This window comes from Loxodonta africana, chromosome 26, assembly GCF_030014295.1.
Source record: "Loxodonta africana isolate mLoxAfr1 chromosome 26, mLoxAfr1.hap2, whole genome shotgun sequence".
NCBI lineage: Eukaryota > Metazoa > Chordata > Mammalia > Proboscidea > Elephantidae > Loxodonta > Loxodonta africana.
In genome coordinates, this window is record NC_087367.1 from 19,138,052 (window position 1) to 19,163,049 (window position 24,998).

General features: G+C 43.2%; 1 protein-coding gene across 8 annotated transcripts in view; it reads left to right on the plus strand.

Moving 5' to 3' along the window:
• Window positions 1-24,998, plus strand: part of THADA (THADA armadillo repeat containing) — a 362,922-nt gene that overhangs the window by 274,891 nt on the left and 63,033 nt on the right. For all 8 annotated transcript variants that reach the window (XM_064277151.1, XM_064277150.1, XM_064277147.1 and 5 more), the window contains 4 exons: window positions 19,928-20,307; window positions 20,927-21,045; window positions 21,394-21,466; window positions 24,086-24,239. In XM_064277151.1, the coding sequence (XP_064133221.1) occupies window positions 19,928-20,307; window positions 20,927-21,045; window positions 21,394-21,466; window positions 24,086-24,239 (726 nt within the window). The remainder of the gene's footprint in view (window positions 1-19,927; window positions 20,308-20,926; window positions 21,046-21,393; window positions 21,467-24,085; window positions 24,240-24,998) is intronic.

The window sequence follows — 24,998 nt, forward strand, 5'->3', positions numbered from 1 at the left end:
CCTGTATTCTTTTTCCTCTTCTGAATCCAGCTGTCATCGTGAGTATATATCAGTTTCCTGCTGGAAAGAAAATTATAGTCTTCAATTGGGGTTGAGAGAATGAGGGAGAGAAAGCAAGAAGCTATGAGGACTTAGCTGGGGTACAGGCCTGGGCAGAGAGCTGGGAATGGAGAGCTTAATTCTAATTTTAAACTCAACTTACAATTATTTGCTCTCAGATTGGAAATTTTCCATTGAAATCTCTCTTTTCTGAAATAGCATCTGAGACTTGACTAAATATTTACCCCTTTACTCTGAGGTGGACTTTGTTTCTGTCTCACACCCACACCCCTGAAATGTGTGTTTTTCACAGCTATTAAATTCAACCTGTTCTTTTACCAAGTATTTAAACAAATCTCTTACCTACTTGCACTTTCAGACTTTCAGTGTTAAGTTCTCTTGGTGGATTTATGAGTGGGTTTTTCCTTTTCTTAGTCTCTGTTTTACTAATTTGATGTAGCGTGGTTCTTTTATAATTATGTGAACCTATAATGTATTGAAATGTGCATCTTAAAGAGGATTAGGGAATCCAAAAGAAATAAAGAAATGACGTAAGAGCAATTTCATACAAATGTGTTGGTGGAGAAGGGTTTGCCTCTCCCGCTCTGCATCATATAAGTGATCTCAGAAAGCTGCTTCGACCCCTGAGGTGTACATAAAAAAGCAAACCCATCGTCATGAGTTAATTCTGACTCATGACAACCCCATGTGTTACAGAGTAGAACTGCAATTGCCAGGCCTTTCTTCCACGGTACTGCTGGTGGGTCCGAACCATCAGCCTATAAGTGAGTAAAAAAAAAAAAAAGAGTAGTCAGGCACAAACTCTTTGCCATAGGCTGCCCATTATACTCTTCTTTCTAGGAAACATGGTTTTCAGTATCTTCTTCCTTATCGGAATCGTAATAATAATGGCTAAAATTTATTGCGCACTTAACTGTATGCCACGCACTGTGCCAAGCATTTTACATGCATTACTGCATACAACTCCTTCATTTTAAACCAAGGAGACTGACGTCCAGAGGAAACTGCCTGATGTCACATACGTAGTAAGTGGCAGAGCCTGAGTTCTCCAGCTACCCATGCCGTGGCCCCACAGCATAATCGGGACCAGACTCACTGCCTCAGGGAGGGGTGTCCACAACTCTCTTTGCTGATCAGTTTCCCAGGCTTCTGCCCCTCCTGCAGAACCCTTAGGCCTCAGTTCCCCTTCGCAGGAGCTTCCAGCTCGCATGGCTTTCTGTGGACGTCCCTGCCCGTGTTTCTGTTTCCTATCCCAAGGGTGTGTGGAACAACGTGAGGGCAAACCAGAGAGTGGAGCAGGCAGTTACTAGAAAGAGAAAGCGTGACTGCTCCCAAGCTGCCACCTGCCCTTTTTCCCTTTGAAAGTGGAGCAGTGTTCAAAGCTCTTCCCAACACCAGGCTGCTGGTGACTGTGCTTTGTGGTTTCTTTGTTAGCTGGGATTCATAGTTCAGGTCTCATCATCCTGCCAAGTGCAATCAACGTTTTGTTTTAACTGGAATGTAACTTTTATTATTATTTTGTTTCTAAATGCCTTAAAAGTGACCAGCTTGCGAAAGTGAAGTCAGAATCCCTAAATATCTAAACGCCCAGTCAATGTGCTTTGTAGATCAGTTTAAGATTGGAAGACAAGCTCTCATTTTTTACCGCTTGTATTTATGTAATGGAAGTTAGGTAACGTAAGCCCTCCCAAAGGCCAGCTTAGATGTTGATGGTGGCTAACTGGTAAAATCTGTGAGAAGGATTCAACAGTGCTTTGTATTTGTACTGCCTAGGACATGAATGATGTATGTGTGACATGAATAAATATAAGGTCAGCGATTCTTATGACATACTAACCTCCTTTACCTAAGTTACTGGGAAATATAGCCAAACAATTAGGGAGAATAAAAACATTGGCAACTTACAAGCATTTGCTTTGATGATCTGGTCTAATTAGGTTAAATTTAACTAATTCCATCTGAACAAATTGAAAACAATTCTTATCTGTTCCCTTGGTCGTGCACTTTATCAGCGTTGGATACAGATGTGTTTAATATGACATAAGTTGGTGCTATTCTCTCAGCTCTGGGTGGGAGATAAAAGAGAATTGAGAACATATTTTTAGAGTCTTCTGGGGACTTTGTATTTCTGGGCCTGCCGCTATGAAGTTTCAAGGGGGAAAAAAAAAACTAGGCTTTGTTGTCAATAAATTAGTTGCTTTCCTCCAAAACACGGACTGTCATCTGAACTGCTTCTTTTGCCAAAAGTATCTTTCCCAAGGAACAGTGAGCTCCTCAAATAAACAGATGACTCCTAGCTGCTTTTCAGAAGTCAGAGTAATATAGGGTGTGTTATTAGATTGCTGGGTTAATGGGATGTTTACCCATCAGTAACGCCAAGCCTGGTACTGAGTACCTAGGCCCACAATTCTTAGAATTTTCAAGCTTAGAGATCATCTAATCAGTAGTTACAGTGGAAACTATAGCAATTGAGTGACCTCCCCAAGGTTAGTGAAAAAGTCAAGCCTTCCTGCTCACTCCTGTGGCTGAAGTTAAGGGGCTTATGATACTGTAGGCCAGGCGTCTGGACCTGTGCCAGAACCATATCATAAAACCACATTTCTTACCCCTATTTCCACCCCAGGAATAAAATACTGTTTAAATGAGCAACTAAAGTCTCAGAACATCTGTGAATTTCAATTTTTCTATGTGTTCCTGCCCCTCCTCACTCTAGCCCCTCATCACAGATAATCTGAAACTGGTGGCCCGTGTCAATTAAATGAGTTAGGAGTAGAGTTTGAAAGCCCTCTTTGCTCCCTGCACAGTGTTAGGAGTAGGGTGGCCAACCATCCTCGTTTCCTGGGACGGTCCTGGTTTTAGCACTGAAAGCCCTGTATCCCAGGAAACTGCTCAGCTTTGGAAAAACCAGGACAGTTGGTCATCCTAGTTAGGGGCTGAGGGAGAAGATTTAGCGTCTGCCCTTGAGTAACTTAGCATACCCTTGGAGAGACAAAACTTGCTTATATCAGATACGTGTAGAACAGTAAAGAAAAGGATAAGGAAGTACCAAAATCCCACTCTCTAAACCCCAATAGATGGCAGAGGAAGGTGAGCACTCCATGGACTAGAGATGGGTTTGGGGGTCAAGCTAAGGCTTAAAAGGTGAATGGCATGAATGGACATGCAGAGAATGGGACATAATACTCCAGAGGGTGAAACTGCCCAAGCAGAGGCTGAGAAGCGGAGTTAAATCTGGTGGGACATAGTAAGAACGTGCGTCTGCTTGGATAGGGAGAAGGTATAAGTACTGAGATTTAAAGTCACATTTGTTGGGCCAGATCATAGAGAGCCTGAACTCAGATACCTGTTTATTGAAGGTATGTCATGTGCCAGGTGCTTCACTAGGCACTGGAGGTAATACTTTGCTCTCATGGAGCATGCAGGGTAGTTGGGAAGACACCCATTACAAAAATAATCACAAAAAATGATGAGTAGTAGCAAGAGGGGAAGTACAAGGAGAGACATAGCAGGGAATTTTTTTATACTTTTACTATGAAAATTTCCAAATATATACAAAAGTAGGGTACAGACAAAAACCAATCTTCATGAAACTCATCACCCAGCTTCCTCAGCCATCATTGCTCCATCATTGGTTCACCTATTCCCCCTTTTATTTATCTATTTTTATCTTGCAGCATTGCTGAACTCATTTTTTAGTTTTTTTTTTTTTTTTTCTTTTTTTGGACTCCTCTGGACTTTACGTATATAAGACAGTGTCAACAGCAAAAAGAGATAGTTTTATTTCTTCCTTTCCAATTTCTTTCTCTTGCCTAATTGCCCTGGCCAGAACCTCCAGTATAATATTGAGTAAATATAGCGAGACCAGACATCATTTTCCTGATCTTAGGGAGAAAGTTTTCAGTCTTTCACCATCAAGTATGATGTTAACTGTGGGTTTTTCATAGATGATCTTTATTGGGTTGAGGACATTGCCTTTGATTTCTAGTTTGCTGGGCGTTTTTATCATGAAATGGTGTTAAACCAAACCAAACCTATTGCCGTCAAGTCAATTCTGTCTCATAGTGACCCTATAGCACAGAGTAGAACTGCCCCATAGGGTTTCCAAGGAGCGCCTGGTGGCTTCGAACTGCCAGCCTTCTGGTTAGCAGCCATAGCTCTTAACCACTACGCCAACAGGGTTTCCAAAAGGGTATTAGGTTTTGTCAGATGCTTTTTCTGTGCCTGTTGAGATGACTATGTAGTTTTTGTTCTTTATTCTATAAATATGTTATATGTCCATTACTTTTTATTGCTGAGGATGGTGCACAACAGGGCAGCGTTTTGTTCTCTTGTATATTAGGTTGCCGTGAGTTAGAACTGATTCCACGTTACCTAACAACAACAGTGTTCCATTGTGTTTATTTGTATTCATTCACCAGTTGATGGACATTTGGATTGTTTTCACTTTTTGGATATTGTGAATAATGTGGCTGTGAACATTCATATACAAGTCTTAGTATGGCCTTATATTTTCATTTACCTTGGGTAAATACCTAGGAAGGGGATTTTTAGGTCATATGCTAAGGATTGTTCAATATTATAGGAGACTGTCAAACTGTTTTTCCAAAGGGGCTATACCACTTTGCATTTCCACCAGCAATGTATGAGAACTCCAGTCACTCCACATCCTTACCTAGACTTGGTATTGTTCACCTTGCTAATTTTAGCCATCGTAGTGGTATAGTGATGTCTCTTTGTCATTTTACTTTGCATTTCCCAAATGATTAATTATGTTGAGAATCTTCTTGCCTACCTTATTTGTCATCCCTGTATCTTGTTTGGTAAAATGTCTATTCAAATATTTTGCAGTTTTTCTTTTTAATTGAGTTATTTGTCTTAGTGAGCTGTAAGAGTTCTTTATTGTGGATAGAAGGTCTTCCTACAGATCAGTGTTTCACATGTGTTTTCTACCTCTCTGTGCCTTGTCTTCTCATTTTCTTAAGTGTCTTTTGAAGAGCAGAAGCTTTTAATTTTGATGAAGCCCAATTGATCAGTTTTTTTCTGTTATGATTTATGCTTTTTGTATCCTAGCTAAGAAATCTTTGCCTATCTCAGGGTCACAAAGGTGTTCTCTAATGTTTTCTTCTAGACGCTTTATAGTTTTCAGTTTTGCGTTTAGGTCTATGATCCACTTCTAGTTAATTTTTGTGTATATCACGAGATAAGGTAGAAGTTCACTATTTTTACATGTGGATATCCAATTGTTCAACAGCATTGTTTATTTGAACATTCTTTTCCTGCCCCTTCCCCTCTTCTCTTTCTGGTATTCCACTTACACATGTATTAGGCCATTTGAAGTTGTTCCATGGATCACTGATACTCTGTTTGTTTCAGTCTTTTCTTTTATGGTAGTTTCTATTTCTGTGTTTCCAAATTCACTAGCCTCTTCTTTTGCACTGTCTAATCTGCTGTTAATTCACCGAGCGTATTGTTTTTTAATTTTGAACATTGCATTGCTCACCTCTAGAAGTTTCATTTGTCTTTTTTTTATACCTTCCATATCTCTCCTCATCATGTTCAATTTGCCTCTAGATACTTGACCATATGAAGCATGTTTTTAATTCTTCCTTTAATATCCTCATTTGCTGATTCCATTATTATTGTTATTTCTGGGTCTGTTTTTTTTTTTGATTGATTTTTCTTCTGGCTATGGGTCATATGTTCCTGCTTCTTTGCAGGCTGGTAGTTTTTTATTAAATGCAGACAATGTTAATTTAATTTGTTGGATGCTAGATTTTTTTGTTGTTGTTGGGTAGATTTTGTTTTATGTCTTTAAAGGGTTGGACTTTGTCCTGCCACACAGTTAATTTACTTAGGATCAGTTGAATTCTTTCAAGACTTCCTTTCTCTTAATCTTTGTTTTGATGGGCTCAAATTAAAGAAGAACCTTTAATTTAGGGCAAATTTAGCTCCATTATTAAGGTGACACCCTTCTGAGGTCTCTACCTAATACCCCATGCGTTATGAGGTCTCTCTACTCTGACTGGTGGGAATGTGAACTGTTGTCTGAGGTTGGGATTGTTTAGCCCACTGTTTTCTGGTGTTTTTTCCCCCAGCCTAATGGTGTTTCACCCCACGCATACACAGATTAATATTTAGCCAAAGATTCAAGAGATCCATCCCTTCTGCAGATCCCTGGATTTCTCTCTGTGTGCAGATTCCTTCTCACTGGTATTCTGCGTCACAACTCCAGCTGCTTCAATCTTCCCAAATTCTGATCTCTTACCTTTTCAACTCATCAAGATTGCTGGGCTCTGCTTGGATTCTCCTTCTCTGTGCGGGGGTTTGGAAACTGCCACTAGGCAGCAGGCTCTGGCAATTGTAAGACTTCCCTTGTGTGTTTCTCTTCTCTCAGGGATCGCAATCCTGTACTGCCTGTGTCCGATGTTTAAAAACAATAACTCGTACATTTTGTTCAGTTTTCTAGTTTACAGTGGAAGGACAGTTCCTATAGCAGTTAATCCTTTATGAGTGGAAGCAGACATTACTTCTATCAGCTTGTTTTGAAACCTCTTGGTTCCTCAGATGTAAAATGGGATAATACCCTCAGAGTATTGGGGTGAAGATCACGTAAAAACAATTGTGAAAACTCCTTGAAAAGTCACATTACAAGAAAAATCCAACATTGAAGGAAAAACAACTATTGATAGGCAAAGTTGATAGCACGAAGAAAGAACTGAGTGGCCATCACATCCAGAGTAGGAAGCAGAGGTTCTGCTGGTCCTGTGGCTGGGTAGGTTTACTCCCAAACTCAGCTCCCTTGCTCCTCTGGGAGAATTTACATAATTCCACCATCCACAGTGAGCTAGACTGCAGATTAAATAGGAGCATTCCCAGCTCTACCAGCTTCTGTTTGCTTCTGCCAGCTATGAACTGTGCCCCGCAGCACCGCTCCTGGTGGGTGTTGGTCTACACTCTAGTGCTGCCTAGGAACCCTTCAGTCTGACATTGTTTTGTAAGATGCAGTGTCTTGAGCCTGGGGGCATTCCCAGAACTGTAAACTATAATGCTGGCAGGGGGCTAGGATGGATGGTCCTAGCCTCTCTTTTACAGGTGAAGCAACAGAGATTAAGTCCTAGTTACTTAAAGGGAACAAAAATCCTCACAAATGGACCAATAAGCAACATCAGGATAAATGGAGAAAGGAGTGAAGTTGTCAAGGATTTCATTTTATTTGGATCCACAATCGACACCCATGGAAGCAGCAGTCAAGATATCAAACAGCGTATTGCGCTGGGCAGATCAGCTGCAAAAGACCTCTTTAAAGTGTTAAAAAGTGAAGATGTCACTTTGAGAACTAAGGTGCTCCTGACCCAAGCCATGGTATTTTCAAACACCTCTTATGCGTGAGGAAGCTGGACAGTGAATAAGGAAGACTAAAGAAGAATGGATGCCTCTGAATTATTACGGTGCTGGCAAAGAATATTGAATGGAGTGCCGGAAGAACGAACAAATCTGTCTTGGAAGAAGTACAGCCAGAATACTCCTTAGAAGTGAGGATGGCGAGACTTTGTCTCACGCGCTATGGACGTGTTTATCAGGAGGGACCAGTCCCTGGAAAAGGACATCGTGCTTGGTAGAGTGTCAGCAAAATGGAGGGAGACCTTCAACGAGATGGATTGACACAGTGGCTGCAGCAGTGAGTTTAAGCATAGTAACCATTGTGAGGATGGCACAGGACCGGGCAGTGTTTCATTCTGTTGTACACAGGGTCACTACAAGTCAGAATCGATTTGGTGGCACCTAACAACAACAACACTTAAAGGAATCTCCCAGCCAGCTACTGATTCTCAAATTAGTTTTCACACTGTGTCCCTTTGCCTAAGGGTGGAGAAGAAGCCCCAGGTCCTTTGTGAATAACACATTTAGTTAAACAGGGACATTCCTGAAGTATCATGGTAGGGAGATTTCTGATTTCTCAATCCTATTTTTTTTATCCTCTGTAGCAATTCACTGACAAAGAACCAGAAGTAGTATATGTTTAGAAATAATTTCAGGTTTGTGTTTCTTTGGGTTGTCATGTGTTTATCTACAAGTATTTCCCGACTTCTTCCCTGTGTCAGGCAAAGGCAGGGATGGGATGGTGAGTGGAGGCAACAAGTAAGATGTTGGTCCCACCCATTGCCTGATCAGCTCTTTGCAATGACTCTTTCTGACTCACTGTCACCCAAGCTAGGGGGGTCGGGTTTTTATTTTACGGGTAGACAAGATAGCCTTCAGATAGTGCTCTCAGAAGTATACACTCCTTCCTCAGCAGCAGATAAGGAAGCATGTGCTTGGAAAATCATGTGCTTGACAATATGCTGGGAGAGATGGGAAAGAAAGAATGTTTTCCAAGGGGTGTGTGTGTGTTGGGGGGCACGCCTGTGTAAGCAGGGATGAAGGGGTTCAGAAACCTAGAAATGCAAGTAGGAAGGAAATAAACAACCGGTATAACTCAGGGTGCTTCTCAAGACCAAGTTAGTCTCCACGTCGTTCCACTCCATCATCCTACGTGTTTTCACTGCAGGGGCCCCTGGGGTCAGGATTACAGTTTACTGGGAGGGGCAGAGGATTAAATAGAAGAATGGAATTTCCTTTCGATAAGGAGAAGCCAAGACTTACTAAATCAGTTGATTTTTTTTGTTGTTGTTCCTATGGTTTCCTTTTCTCTCCAAATATAATTTTTTTTTTTTTAATGAGAAATTGCGTAACAGGACATTAACATTCACAGAGTACAGATTATCATCTGTGATTATTTTTAGGACCAGTTTATCGACCATGGTTCCAGATAAGAGCTTTTGTTGGATCTGATTATGGACCTCTGACCGGAGTTAGAGTTCTCTGAATAGAAAAGGCAGGCCATCTCACAATGGATTGAAAGTAAAATCTGCTTTGTGTTTTCTCACCCCTACTTTCTATAGGGTCGCTATGAGTTGGAATCGACTCGACGGCACTGGGTTTGGTTTTTTTGGTTTTACTTTCTTTAGGAGGATAGAGGTGCTGGGGAGAGAGGAGAAGAGAGGAAACTTCAGAGCAATTATATCTGCAAATTTTTCTTGACCTGGTGGTAGCCGAGAATTCGGGGCTTTTGCAATATATGAAGGAGTCCCCTAAGTGGTCCAAACGATTAACGCACTTGGCTGCTAACCAAAAGGTCAGAGGTTCGAGTCCACCCAGAGGTGCCTTGGAAGAAAGGCCTGGTGATCTCCTGGGAAATCAGCCATCGAAAATCCTGTCAAGCACAGTTGTGCTCTGACACACACGGGGTCACCAGGAGTCAGGATCTGCCCCGTGGCAACTGGTTTGGTTTGGTTTTGGGACAGTATATGGAAGAGAAATTTGTTCATTAGTTCATTCATTGATTCATCCATTCATTTAGGGCAGAAGGAGCAGCCTTACAAGGTCAGGCAGAATAAAGAGCCTTCTTCTGAGGCTCAGTGGTAGGTGCCCTCCACAGTGATACTGTCAATATTGTCATTTGTACAGCATCCCCAGTAAGTGGCTCCTTCCCTAGCAGTGAAACCATTTTTCTGTCTGGTTGGCCTTTTCAGCCCTGAGGAGGGTGCTTCCCCCTTTAAGGATGCTGATTGCTGCTTATAAGTAGAACAGATTTCCTGTGAAAAACAACTCTGGCCTCTGCCATCGCCATCTTAGCCAGGGCCAAGACAGTGTTGTCACTCTGGGCCTGTATGCTTTCTTCTCTTATCCCCTTTTATTTTGGCCAGTTCAGCACAAGGCCATCAGGTTGTTTTGATTAGTGACATAACAGTGAAGGCCAGGAACTGTATACTATTCAGGGGCTCTTTGGTTGAGCACTAGATGAAGGGGTTGGCTTGTGATTAGAGGCTGTGGTATACAAAACAAATACCATTAAACACTAGAATTACACACATTTAGCCTGGTGAGATGTTTACCCCACGAGAGGCATGGATGATCTCAGATGGTCTGAGGCAGCGATTCTCACAGTGTGGTCTCTGGACCAGCAGCATCAGCATCGCCTGGGGGACTTGTTAGAAATGCAAATTCTCAGGGCCTGCCCCAGACCTACTGAATCAGAAACGGGGGCGGGGGGGGTGAGCCCACTAAAGCTTAAGAACCACTGGTCTGAGGGAACAACACAGCCACCTCTCAGGGACAGACGCTCAGTGATTGGAATGTCAGGTGAAACTGCCCTCTCTCTTCTAATTGTTATTTTCCAATCTCGCTGTCTCTCTCTGTGCTGAGTACCTGGAGTTAAATTCGCCTAAATTAAATGCTCTTATGGTGTAACTCCACTGTATCCATAATTATGTGGTAATGATATCATCCACAGTTTTTTTTCAGTATGCCCTTGTTGAAGCTATTAAAGTCAACATGCATCGTTCAAGATTATGTTGGTTTCTTTTTTTAAATGAAGTTTTAACAAATCTGTACGAGTAGCTCAGAAGATCAAAGCTGAATGACACTGGGCCTGCCCTTGGGATTGTGCTCCCCCTCTAGGAAGGAGGCAGACTTCCCTGAGTAATAGAATGAAACGGGACCTGCTAAATATGACACTGTCCCCATGCAAGGCATGTGCTGCTTTTCAGTCTTCCTTCAGCAGCCTGGTGGATGTTCACACCCTACCTTGGTTGGTTAGGGGATGTTGCTGTTAGTTGCCGTAGAATCAGTTCCCACTCATGGAGAAGCCATGCCTGCAGAGTAGAACTGCTCCATAGGGTTTTCAAGGCTGTGCCCTTTCAGAAGCAGATTGCCAGGCCTATCTTCTGAGGCGCCTCTGGATAGGTTCAAACCGCCAACCTTTCATCTAGTAGACAAGGGCTTAACCGTTTGCAGCACCCAGGGAACCTAGTTAGGGAGTAGCAGCTTTGAAGTCTAAAGTTAACTTTAGCAATCATCGTTCAGGTTGCAAACATGACACTGAAAGCTGCAACCTGCCTAAGACCTGAGAGCTGCAGAGGTAACACATCCGAGATTACCAGAGAGAATTGCCCGATGGCCCCTGTACTGCCTCATGCAAACGGAGTCCTTGGGTTTCCTTCATAGGAGATCTCTGTTCATGATGTTCATGCTTTCCAAACAGGCCATCCTCAGGAAACTTCCATGAGGTTCTTCAAAGCTGTAGTTCCTAAATGCTGGTCTGCGGTAACATTTTCAGAAGCCCATGACAAAAGGAGAATTCTAGCAAAATGACATAATAGCAAATTTTCCTTAAAGCCAAAATTTCCTTAACTTAAGAACTTGTCCTTTATTATGACACTGCGGATCTTGTCTTAGTCATCTAGTGCTGCTATAACAGAAATACCACAAGTGGATGGCTGTAACAAAGACAAATTTATTCTCACACTGTCTAGTAGGCTACAAATCCAAATTCGGGGTGTCAGCTCCAGGGGAGGGCTTTCTCTCTCTGTTGGCTCTGGAGGAATGTCTTTGTCATCGGTCTTCCCTTGGTCTGGGAGAACCTCAGTGCAGGAACCTCAGGTCCAAAGGACGCGCTCTGTTCCGGCACTGCTTTATTAGTGGTATGAGGTCCCCAGCTCTCTGCTTGCTTCCCTTTTATCTCTTGAGAGATAAAAGGTGGTGCAGATCACACCCCGGGGAAACTCCCTTTACATTGGATCGGAGATGTGACCTGGTAAGGGTGTTAACAATCCCACCCTAATCCTCGCATAAAATTGCAGTCACAAAATGGAGGACAACCACACAATACTGGGAATCATGGCCTAACCAAGTTAATACACACATTTTTGGGGGGACATAATTCAATCCATGACAGATTCTCCTCCCTTTTTGATGTTAAGGTAGCTTTTCTTTTATGAAATGATAATCGATGATAAAGTTTTAACATTTTTACGTTGTGAAATAAAGTTGGCAACATATGCTAGCCTATCATGTTGCTTCTGACATTTTACTGGTCCAGGAATTCCAAATTTAGGGATAGTTTCTCCAGCAAACTTTAGGACATAGCACAGGTGGTAGGAAGTATTTTCATTCTACCTGATCCAGCCATCATTGATGAAAGATAAGATGGAACCATTAAAGCAGGGCCTTGATTCTTTCATTGGAACACTTGGCTTTACAAGAAAGACAGGAAAGAAGGAAGGAATGAAGAAACCTGGAGCAATCAAAATTCAGACTGCAAGTAGGAAAGTTAAGATTTAAAAAGTATTCTAAAGAAGGTAGAGGAAGTCCATCAAAGAACTGACTTGATCCTGCAGACAGTGTACACTCGTAGAAACAAAAATAAGGACCATGCTTTGATCTAGAATTTGAGAAGCACATTTGATGTGGCAGGATACAGATCCTGCATCACCAGGGAAAAATCCCAGTAGTGAAAACCACTGGAAGATCCCTGCCTGCTGCAGAGGGGTGGGAGGAAGGGAGAGTAGAGCCTCTAGAACAGTAGCAGTTAACCCCAGCTGCCCACTAGAATCACCTGGTCCACTTTTAACAGACTTACAGGGTTCACCCCAGAGATGCGGTCAAGTGTCCCTGATGTGAATGTTTTAATGTGCTTTCTGGGCAGAGACCCACTGCACCAGAGGACAGCAATACTTCTTTGTTAGTCACTGCAGCTGCTTAAGGAACCCTGGGTACCACATATGGCTAAACGCTGGACTATTAACGGAAAGGTTAGTTGGTTAAACTCACCCAGAGGTGCCCTGGAAGCAAAGCCTGGCGATCTGCTCCCAAAAGATCACAGCCTTAAAAACCCTATGGAGCAGTGCTACTCTGCGCGCCTGGGGCCGCCATGCGTCAGAATCTACTCGACAGCAACTAACAATAGCTGCCCATGTTGAGGATTGGGCATTTCTACCGCCAGTCTCCTGTTCCAGCTAGAGACCCTTCACACTGGGGTGGTGCAGGGCAGCGTGTTCTCTGCTCCCCCTAAATGGGAGCATCACAACAGCAGAGCCTGGTCTCTGGAATTCACTGCCTTGGCCCCAGGATCTGAAACAGAGCTGGGCACAGAGTGAGCCAATGTTGACAGTGTTGAAAGCCTTCATTCATTCCTCTGGATTTTTGATGACTTACCCTCCTTTGGTGTTTTTATTTAAAGGAAAAAGGAGGGTGTGATGAAATTTCCAGTTCTTCACTATGGTGAGGTACTGGGCTGGAATCAGGTGCTTTCTGCCTGGAACTGCAACGCCTACGTGTCTACCCAGACACCTTACAGCCCCTGTGAAGGCCATCCCTTCTGAGCGTGGTTCTCACCTGGGCTGCATGGCAGAATTGTCTCCTGGCTTCTTAAGACTACAGATGTCTACACCGAAATCAGGATCTAAAAGAGTGGGACTCAGGCGTGCGATTCTGACAACCTATGGCTGAGAACCATCACGTCAGGGCAGTGGTTTTCCGAGTTCATCCCTGGACCCGCAGCGTCACTTGTGAACTTGTTAGAAATGCACATTCCCAGGTCCCACCCCACACCTACAGAAGCGGGAACGGTGGAGATGAAGTGCAGGCAGCAGTCTGTGGCTTCACGAGCCCTCCGCGTGATTCTGCAGCATGCTCCAGTCGGAGAGGCTCTGCTTTAGGGCGTCCCTTTGGGTTGTAGCCATTACACAACGGAGAATATTTTTTCAAAGTAGTTCAGAGAAAGTGCCTAAATGAATGACATCTGATAATTTTCTGTCTTGGGGCTCTGACCCAGCCTCTCTTGCTGCTGCTCTGTTGACACATTAATTCAGGGAACCTGTGTCTGCTCTCTCCCAGCTCTCCCTGGACAGCTGGTCCTGTCCTCTCCAGTCAGCCACCTCTAGGCAGCCTTTGGGGCCCATCTTGAGTTTTATTCCCTCCCGAAAGCCCCCCTTTTTACTTCTTCTAGTAGAAAATAAGTGCCCATTGCATTTATCTTGGTCATTCTTAAGACTTCTGTATTCTCTTTTCCTATCGTCTCCTTTGGGACCTTGGGTAATGTTTAGCTTCTCTGTTTCCTTATCCATAAAATGGGAAGACTAAAAATAAATTAATAATAAATCCTTAAATTAGTTCATACTTGTAAAGTACTTAGACTAATACTCAACCAAAGTCATTTCTAAAAGTAATTTTTATTCATAGCATTAAGTAATGTTGTTAGCTGCTTTTGAGCTGCTCCCTACTCATGGAAACCCCATGTGTTACAGAGTAGAACTGCTCCATAGGGTTGTCTTGGCTATAATTTTTACAGAAGCAGATTGCCAGGCCTTTTCTTCCCTGAAGCCGCTGGGTCAGTGCAAACCACCCATCTTCCAATTAGCAGCCAGTCAATCTACTTGTACCACCTAGGCTCGTTAGCGTTAGGAGGTATTTAACATTCTCTAAGAAAAATATTGGAAACCCTGGTGGCGTAGTGGTTAAGTGCTATGGCTGCTAACTAAAGGGTTGGCAGTTCGAATCCGCCAGGTGCTCCTTGGAAACTCTATGGGGTAGTTCTACTCTGCCCTGTCGGGTCGCCATGAGTCAGAATCGACTCGAAGGCACTGGGTTTGGTGTTTTGTTTTGTTTTGTTTTGTTTTTGTAATACAAGAATAATGCCCGGCACACAGTAAATATTCAACAAATGTCAGCTTTTACATTTAGACATTATTCTAAGCCTTTTATAATTTTTATAGTTGTTGTCATTATTGTTATTATGTACTTGTCATTATCCTCCCATTAAAGCAAGGAGTCCTAGCAGTGCAGTGGTTAAGCGCTAGGCTGCTCACCGAAAGTTCAGCAGTTTGAACCCTCCCAGCAGTTCCACAAGAGAAAAGACCTGGCAATCTGCTCTCATAAAGATTACAGCCTTGGAAACGCTGTGGGGCGGTTCTACTCTGTCCTGTAGGATCGCTAGGTTGGAATCAGCTAGATAGCACACAACAGCGGTCTTAAAGCTCTTTGACAGCAGGTCTTTTTTCTTTCTCAACTCTGAATCATGGTATCTCTCAAAGTGCCTGACACATGCTGAGTAGGTGCCTATGGCACTCCAGCGAAGTCTGCAGGCAATGTGGGCCAAGGAGTCCCAAAGGAGCCCTTCCTAAGCTTGCACCTTCTCCCCGAGCTCGCATCCCATCTCCCTCTGCCTTGGGGGTGGCACCTTAAGTCTCTGGCTTCTTCGTGATGCCATCTCTTCTCAAGGCCTTGGAGGAAGCAAGCGGGTGGGTCTAGGTGGCCACCTCTCTAGCCCAGCAGACTACACACTCTGAAATATCTCTTTTTCAGATAACAAGTTCCTTTGAAAATTATCCAGGATGACATAGACAATTCTTGCTCTTTTTAATTACATTTTAGAGAACAGATCCCTGAGCCATCAAATGCCAAACAAATGAAATTCCTTTTTAATGCATGTTGTCCTCAGGCAACGGTGGATGGGAAGGGAAGGAAAGTGGTACCTGGAGGCCAGAGTATCAGGGTCTATCTTTACTAAATTGTAATGGATTAGCTTTTCAGGCATTGGCAATAGGGATGACACAAAGGTTGACGAGTCTGACTGCCTGGGGTTTCCGTGCTGTTCTGTAAAGATGGCTGCCTCCTGCTTGAGCTGTGCTTCTGCCAAGTCTGCGTTAGGAGCAGAGGTGTGTCTGCAATGGCGGATGGTGGATGGCGGCCTCCATGGGGCACAGTTCTATTGGAGCCTGAGTTCCCACTTTGCTTCCTGGGACAAACGTCTTTCTGAAACAACTGGATGTGTTACGTGAATATTCTGTACTTTTAATTCCTGGATTATTACAAGCCTATATGATTTTTCAATTTTAGGTTTTTCTAACTGTTATCTTAAACTTTTATATTTCTATTATGTTTCTGATAATTTTTTGGAAGTCAGTAGGGTTCAATGAGTTAGAATGAGATGAAGATGTAAAAAATGCCTTATATAAGCTGTAAAATGTCATTAAGATGCTCTCCCGTAAGCCACTTTAGGCTAAACTTATTAACTTTTTGTAGAATTGTCGGTTGATCAGAGAAATAATATAGACATAACATGTAAGTTTCAGCAAGGTGTTTGATGAAGTCTGTCTAATGCTCTTCTAGATAAAATTATCTGGACAGAATGATAAAGTCAGGAGGATTCCAAACTAGAATCAAAAAAAAAAAAAAACCTCGCTGCCATCAGGTCCATTCTGACTCATTGCTACCCTATATGACAGAGTAGAACCGCCACATAGGGTTTCCAAGGAGCACCTGGTGGATTTGAACTGCCAACCTTTTGGTTAGCAGCTGTAGGTCTTAACCACTACACCGCCACGGTTTCTTTGTTTTTTGTTTTTTGAACCAAATAGAGCTGGTTAATGAACTGCTGAGAGCTTGGGATTGGGTGTAGGGAGCTGTCATGGATTGAATTATGTCCCTCAAAAATATCTGTCAACTTGGCTATGGGATGATTCCCAGTATTGTGTGATTGTCCACCATTTTGTCATCTGATGTGATTTTCGTATGTTTTGTAAATCCTGTCTCTATGATGTTAGTGAGATAGGTTTAGAGGCAGTTATGTTAATGAGGGAGGACTCAGTCTACAAGATTAGTTTGTGTCTTGGGCCAATCTTCTTTTGTGATATAAAAGAGGAGAAGCAAGCAGAGAGACAGGGGGACCTCATACCACCAAGAAAACAGCGCCGGGAGCAGAGTACGTCCTTTGGACCCAGGGTCCCTGTGCCTGAGAATCTCCTAGATTGATGACAAGAACCTTCCCCCAGAGAGAGAAAAGCCTTCCCCTGGAGGTGCCACCTTGAATTTGGACTTCTAGCCTACAAGACTGTGAGAGAAAAAATGTTTCTTTGTTAAAGCCATCCACTTGTGGTATTTCTGTTACAGCAGCACTAGGTGACTAAGACAGGAGCTGACACTTACTGAAGGCCTCTGTCCTCTACGCTGACCAAGTCAACCTTATTAGTAATTGTTTGGTTGTGGGCATTTATGGGCTGCCTGTCAAATTGAAGTTTACTCAATTTCTACGGGATGATGAATGTGTTGTATGAAGAATCTGGGTCCTGGGAGCTACCCAAGACTCCTCTCCTCAAGTCAGTCTCCAAGTTCTGCCACTTTTACCCCTTCAGTGTTTCTCAAACCTACCTTCTCTCTATCCCTTCCTTACTTTTTGCCGTCATTTCTCTCCTGGACTGCGGTATTTTTTTTTTTTAGTAATTTTTTGTTGTTGAAAATATATGCAGTAGAACATACACCAATTCAACAATTTCTACATGTGCAATTCACTGACATTGATTACATTCTTCGAGTTGTGCAACCATTCTCACCCTCCTTTTCCAAATGTTTCCTCCACATTAACATAAACTCCCTGCTTGCTAAATTTCCTATATAATCTATCGAGTTGCACATGTCAGTTTGATCCCACATAGATAGTTCTTTAAAAGAGCACAGTGCTCAAGGCAGACATTCTTTACTAATTAAGCTTGCTTTTAAGAAGACTTCAGGAGACATTTTTGTTTTAAGATTTAAAGATTTTCTCGGGTCAGTAGTTTCAGAGATTCATCCAGCCTCCATGGCTCCAGAAAATCTGGATTCCATGAGAATTTGAAATTCTGTTCTGCATTTTCTCCTTTTGACAGGATTCTTCTATGGAATCTTTGATCAAAACGTTTCGTAAAGGTAGCCAAGCACCATGCAGTTCTTCTGGTCTCATGGCAAAGGAGGCAGTTGTTCATGGAGGCAATTAGCCACACGTTCCATATCTTTCTTCTATTCCTGACTCTCCTTCTTCCTCTTTTTTGCAGTAGTCTTTTAACTGATCTCTCTGTCTCTAATATTATCCATCATCCCAAGCAATGAAACACTTAAGTGGAAATGTTCACCTGGCCATGTTGCTTAAAATAACCCCTCAGTGGCATTCTCTTGCCTGCAGAAGAATGTCTGAGCTCTTCCACATGGCCTAGGAGCCTCTCCATATCCTGGGCACACTACCTTTCTAGCGTCATCTACTGCTATTCCACACTTCACATTCTATGCCCTAGTGATGCCCTACTGTCTGTAGTTCCCCCCGGGTCTATTCTGTTTTATGCTTTTGAACCTTTGCTCATGTGATTCCTCTGCCTTCTGTGATTCCAGCACATTCTCACCTCCCTTCCCCTTTGAAACTCAGATGACCATTTACACCACTATATTTGAATTATCTGTTCATGTATTTCTCTTTTTCAAACTAGACTATAAACTCCTGAAGGGCAGTGATCTTATTTTATTTAGCACCTAACACAGAACCCAGCACATAGTAAGCAGGTGATACATATTTTCTAGAATATGAAAAGATCTTGACAATCTAAAAAGCAGACCAAACTTAACAAGATAAAAGTTAACAGGAACGCACCTGGGTTTGAAACAAAGGAAACAAGTCTTAATCTTAGTACAAAGTACAAGGTGTCTGTTCTACCGTCTAGTTTGTTATGTAGTGCCTGGGGTCGGAAAAGCTTGCACATGGCCATCCACGCCCCAACAATTGGTCTTTATTCACCTGGAGCAACAGAGGAAGAGGGGGAGTCAGGAATAGGAATAAGATAATGGAACACGTGGCTAATTGCCTCCATGAACAACTGCCTCCTTTGCCATGAGACCAGAAGAACCATTTGGTGGCTGGCTACCATTATTGAACATTTTGATCAAAGATTCCACAGGAGAATCCTGATGAAAATAGAAAACGTAGAACAGAATTTCAAATTCTTGTGGACTCTAGATTTCCTGGAGCCATGGAGACTGGATGAACCCCTAAAACTATTGCCCTGAGATAATCTTTAAACCTTAAACCAAAAATATCCCCCGCAGTCATCTGAAACCCAAATGATAGTTGGCTTAACTAGTTAACAAAGTCTGCCCAGAGTATTATGCTTTTCATGGGATCAAATTGACCACAGCAACTTGAAAGATAGGAACCTTAAGGGGCAGTGAGTTTATGTTAATAAGGGAGGAACAACTCAGAAAAGGCGGGTGAGAATGGTTGCACAACTCGAAGAATGTAATCAGTGTCACTAAATTATACGTGTAGAAACTATTGAATTGGTGTATATTTTGCCGTGTATATTCTCAACAACAACAAAATAAATAAAATCTAAAAAAAAAAAAAAAGGCAGGAGAAAGATGACTCACCACCATTAGTAGAACACGAAAAAAAAGAAAAAAGGACTGTGGTTACGGTTGACTGTGCCGCATATGAGTCAACAGTGTGGTGCAACTGCGTTGACCTAGTGTCCAGAACAGGGAAAGTGATAGTCCTGCTGTTCATACCACGCCAGAGAGTCATGTTCCGTTAAATGAAGCATGTCCAAAGGAAGGCAGCTGCAATGGTGAGAGAAAGTGAGTCCGATTGTATGAGGAATAGTTGAAGGAACTACGGGTATTTCATCTGGAGAAGAGAGAGGGCCATAATTGAATTTTAATGCCTACAGGACTTCATTGGGAGCCTCAAAATACAGAATTAGGCCAGTGAACGGAAACTTAAAAAAGGACTATGTAACAATTAGATCTGCTAACACTGGAATAGGCTGGCTCGTGAGCTCCAAGGCACTGTAGGGGTCAACCAAGAGCCTCTGGGAAGAGGTGTTGTACAGGGGATCCAGCCTCTGAAGGGAGTTTGGACTAGATATCCTTTCAGGTCCTTGTCAACTCGGAGGCTCGGTGATTTAAGACATCACTGAGTTCATATTTATTGCATGTCAGGGAAGGGTACTAGGAGCACATTTTCAAATAGGAATGCCTTTGTCCCCCTAAGGAAACAATTTTTAATTACCCAAAGAGAAATTCCCTCTGGGCCAGAAGTCTGAACCTTAGTGGACATAGTTCATTTCAAATCTACTCAAGAAAAACATCAGACGGTCTCACCCAGTGTATTCAGAGCCTTCCATTCTCCCATGTTCTTTTGTGGGAAGTTGAATAAATACCTTTTTCCCTTTGCTTTTTTGCCTTTTAGTTCTGGAGAGCCTTGGCTTCTGGGAGGAAATCGATGGGATCATCACAGGATCAGAGCTGGTAACAGGGTTCCCCTATACCTTTACGGTACCAGGCCTGCCTCAGTACCTCCAGAGCCTCACCAAACTTGCCATAGCAGCTGTGTGGGCAGTGACAGCCAAGGCCGGAGAGCAGACAAGGAACGTCCCCATCTCCTTCTGTCAGCTCTTGGAGTCTACCTTCTCTGAAGTGCGCTTGCTGACACTGGAAGCCCTGTTGGAAAGGTTCTCAGCAGCAGCCTCTGGGTTAACAGAGAAGGAACTGCCACCCTTGCTGCACAATATGGGAGAGAAGTTCTTAATGTTGGCCATAGAGGAAAAGCACCCAGAATGCTTCTGCAAGGTAAAGTCTCTGGTATACTGACCATCCCCTTCCACTCCCCTCATTCTTTGGTGAACCTACCAGAATGATAAGACCATGAAGGCAGGATTGAGTTTGGGCTTTCCAGGGGCAATAGGAAGTAGATTTAGCATCCAGAGGGCAAAAGACTCTCTTTGTATAGTGTTTGGCATGGGTTCATGGACAGAAGGGCACTAAGAAAAGCTTTTAATGATAATGGTATTGATGTCAGAGATTAACTAAAGACAGAGTAAGCCACTCTGGTATGTTTAGGAAACAAATCATTGAAAATTGGCTGTAGACTGTGTCAGAGGGTTGTGTGTGCTGAGATGGCTATTTGGGGGCAGATGGCCACCTGGAACTCCTGTAGAAGGAAAGGGCTCTAGCCTAGGAATGTAGGCCATGTAGAGTTCAAGCCCAGGACACCAGGAGACTTGGGTTTGGCATTGTTTCACCTGCCTCAGTCTCCCCAAGGTATTCAGGGGAAATAAGAAGTCAGTGGGAGCCTTTTGAAAGATAGACACCCTTGTCAGTACAAGAGATTCTTATTTAGCACCTGGAGACATTTTCCTGAGTATTTATTTTATTTTTTCATGGATTTGGCTTTTCATTCTACATACAGATACTGAAAATTCTTCATTGCATGGACCCCAGGGAGTGGCTTCCCCAGACAAAGTGCTGTATTCATCTAAGCCCAGAAGAGTTCTTGATCTGGACAATGGATATTGCTTCCACTGAAAGGTTTGCCTTCCAATGCACTGTGTGTAACCTTGATGTGATGTCTGGTCCTGTCAGTCAGTTAATTCTGTCACGAACTTGTGCATAATCCAGGCCTCAGAACGGAGGTCCTCTGTTTCTTTCAAAGCTTCAGCCTGGGAGCTACGTTCTAAGCACAAGCAATAGAATGATGTCGGAGTTCCACATTAAATAACCAAAAAGTTATTGCTTCTGGAGGTGTTTATACAGCCAGGAGGCGGCGATTGCCGGCGTTCACATCTGTGTGGATGACAGACTGTCAGCAAAAACCGTCTGTGTATGAAATGCGTTCGATTTTACTTTTGTGTGTTTCTCGGCTTGCTTTTTTTCTAGGTCTGAAATTCAAAGCATAGCTCTGAAGCTTGCCTCCAAAGTGGTTGCCCACCACACGCAGACACGTGAGGAGGTAAGGCGGGTTATGTTCCTGTCCTGGAATCTGGGTTTTTATGCTCTTGTTTACCTGGAAGGGGTCAATAAAAGTGAACTGTCCCAGGCACAGAATCACCCTGACATGTATATTTAGCCTCTATACCCATGAGGGTAACACAGCTTCCCTCCCCAACACACACAGGCCCAAGCCCCTTGTTTTTTCCCTTTTTTTTTTTTTTTTTAGTTAGACTCTTTATTTAAAAAAGGAAAGGGCAAGTCAATTCTGAGAATATTTGGAATTGCAATTTACTGAACCAAGTCTGAAAATGTATCACCAAGGTTTAGCTCTTCCCCCAGAACAAGGCCCGGCTGGCTCTGGATGGAGGCCCGGATGTGACCCACCTATTTTACATGTGCTTTGAAGGGAAGTGGAACTAACGTAAGCTAAAGAGCCCTAGGAAGAGGCACACTTAGGTGTACAAGCAAGATACTACCAGTGCAGAATTACTCATTACAAGTAGAAGGCAGTCGATACCACAGCAAAATTAACCGAAGATCTTGAGTACACATTACCGCGATACCACAGTAATGGCACAACATGGCTGATTCTGAGCCCTAACTATAAACCCTGCACTGAGCTAGACATTGGGGATTCAAATATGAACAAAAACTAGAGGTACAGCCTATTGAGAGGAAAAGGGAAGTAGATAATTAGGACTCCCTGAGTGGTGCAAACGGTTAATATAACCAGTTGCTAACCAAAAGTTTGGAGATTCGAGTCCACCCAGAGACACCTTGGGAGAGAGGTCTGGCGACCTGCTTACGAAAAATTCAGCCATTGAAAACCCTCTGGAGCACAGCTCTACTCTGACCCACATGAGGGCACCATGAGTTGGAAATGACACAAGGGCAACCAGTACTGGTACTAGACAGGTAATTACATTATATGTTCCTGTAGGGAAGTATATATGGGCCATGGGAACCCAGAGAGGGAGGGAGTGTTTGGGGGAGCTGAGGACCACTTCATAGAGAAGATAGTTAAGTTCAGAGAACCTGAGCTGGACAGATTTAAAGCCAGAAGGTGAAAATTAACAGGCAGGTAAACAATTTTCCTGGGTCTGTCATTCAAAGGCGGACCAGGTTACTAAGGTTAGGAGGTCACTGTTGTTGTTGTGTGCTGTTGAGTGAATTCCCGACTCATAGTGACCCTATAGGACGCAGTAGAACTGCCCCGTAAGGTTTCCAAAGCCGTAAATGTTTATGGAAGCAGACTGCCCCATCTTTCTCCTGCGGCGCCGCTGGTAGGTTCGGATCGCCAGACTTTCAGTTAGCAGTGAGTGCTTTAACCAGTGTGCCACCAGAGCTCCCTTGGAGGTTACCTGGAATTGCAACAAGCCAAAAAAGACCGCAGGAACATGGGATGTGTAGGAAGGGAGGGAACTTGCTGCAAACAACAGCTCAGAGGAAATAAAATCACCAAGTTCTAAGAAAGTAGCCGCAGGGCAGCTCAACAAGTCTGCAGAAGATATCATGCTCCCCTGAAGCTGTTTTTAACTGGTTGTCATGTGCATCTTAATGAAGTGACATTTGATGAAAGTTGGGAATTTTCCAGGGAGAGAAAAAATTAGCAAAAGTTCTAAACACCTAAGAAACATTCCTGGGGAAAGCTGGGTTTCTTTGTACAATGGGAGGCAGCGCCTTCCTCAAGGTCCGAGAGGCTTACCGTTTTAGTTCTGGGTGCCCAAAGACGATTGAAGGTGTTTGTATTGTGAACATTTAAAGGGGTTCACTTGATAGGGCAAGTAAAGTACCTTCCGGACTACAGTCCCCTTTCTGGGAAATGTGAAAAACCAGGGCTTCATCTGAACGGTTGTGTTGGGATGCCATTTTAAATTAAAAAAAAAATAATAATAAGAGACCCATAAATACAGTGGCTTAAACCAGATAGAAGCAGTCCAAAGCAGATCTGGTGGCTTGACACTGTTCTGCCCCCACACACTCTACCCTTTTGTTCTGCTGTCTTCAACATGTGGCTTTTGCTTTATGGTCCCAGATGGTTAATTCTAGTTCCCACCATCCTGTCTGTGTTTTAGCCATCAGGGAGGGGAACCCAGGAGACGAAGGCCACACTCATTTTCTAAGGCATGATCTGAAAGTGCACAGACCACTTCCAGTGACATCCCACTGGTCAGAACTTCATCACACGGTACCTCCAAGTGCAAAAGAGGCTGGGAAGTGAGGCCTTTAGCTGGGTGGCCATGCGCCCAGCTGGGGTTCTGTAACTAAAGGAAGAAGGAGCCTCTGGTTATGGGGGACAGCCAGTACTGTCTGAGGCCACAGTCTTTTCCCCCCAAGTTTTGTTTTAATGAAGCTATCAAATACAGCAGTTTCCTAATAACTTTCTTTTCATTAGAAAAAAAAATTCAGGAAACTTGCCCTCTCATTAAAGTGACTCCATGTTACTGAAAGACAAGTCAGATAGTCTTCCTTGGGCTTGTTTATTCCCTCTAGTTGGATGGAGAAACAGCTTTAAAAAACCTTTCTTCCCACTGAGCTAAGAACTAATTTGCGAGCCCAGTTTGATGTGGCGCCTCCCTGGTACCATGCCAGCCCCTGGTTGCACCTTCTGAACCACTGATACGTTTTGTACACTCAGAACAGAGACTCCATGGCCCCCGAGCTGAAGCAGTGGGTCCAGTTGGTCATCTCGTCCTGTGAAGACCATCTTCCCACAGAGTCCAGGCTGGCCGCTGCAGAGGTCCTCGCCAACACCACACCATATTTCCTCACCAACCCCCATCCGATTATTGGTAAGTCAGCTGAGGGCGGAGAAGTCAATTGCATGTAACTCACCAAAGCATGAATAGACACACTAGACAAAAAAAGAAGGAAAGGTGAAAAATGGCAGCAGTCACCATACCATTGTATCTTTCAGATGTGTTTCAAATCTCTCCCGCCCTCTTAGTTCATATTCTAATCATTTTTTTTAATAATATTTTATTGTGTTTTTGGTGAAGGTTTACCAACAGTTTCAGTTCTCACTCAACAATTTCTACACAGATTGTTCGGTGACATTGGTTACACTCTTCATAATGCGTGAACATGCTCATTATTTCCATTCTGGTTGTTCCGTTTCTATTAATCTAGTTTCCCTGCCCCCTTACATTCTTGTCTTTGTTTTAAAGTAATTGTTGACGGTTTGGTCTCCTATAGGTGATCTTTTTTTAAGGCCCACAGTACTTATAGGTAGCATTATTTTTTGAGCCCATCTCTTATTTTTTTCTTATTTAGCTACAAGGCGATCTCTCAGGGATTGGTTTCAGTTCAAGGTTTGAAGAGTATTTCAGGGCATAGTCTCAGGGAATCTTCCATCTCAACCAGTCCAGTAAGTCTGGTTTTTGTTTTGGTTTAGGAATTTGAGGTTCTGTTCCACATTTTTCTCCCATTCTATCAGGGTTCATCTATTGTGGTAGTGGTAGCTAGGCACCATCTAGTTCTTCTGGTCTCAGGTAGATGAGGCCATGGTTCATGTAGCTGTCTGTCCTACAGACTAGTTTCTTCTTTGAATC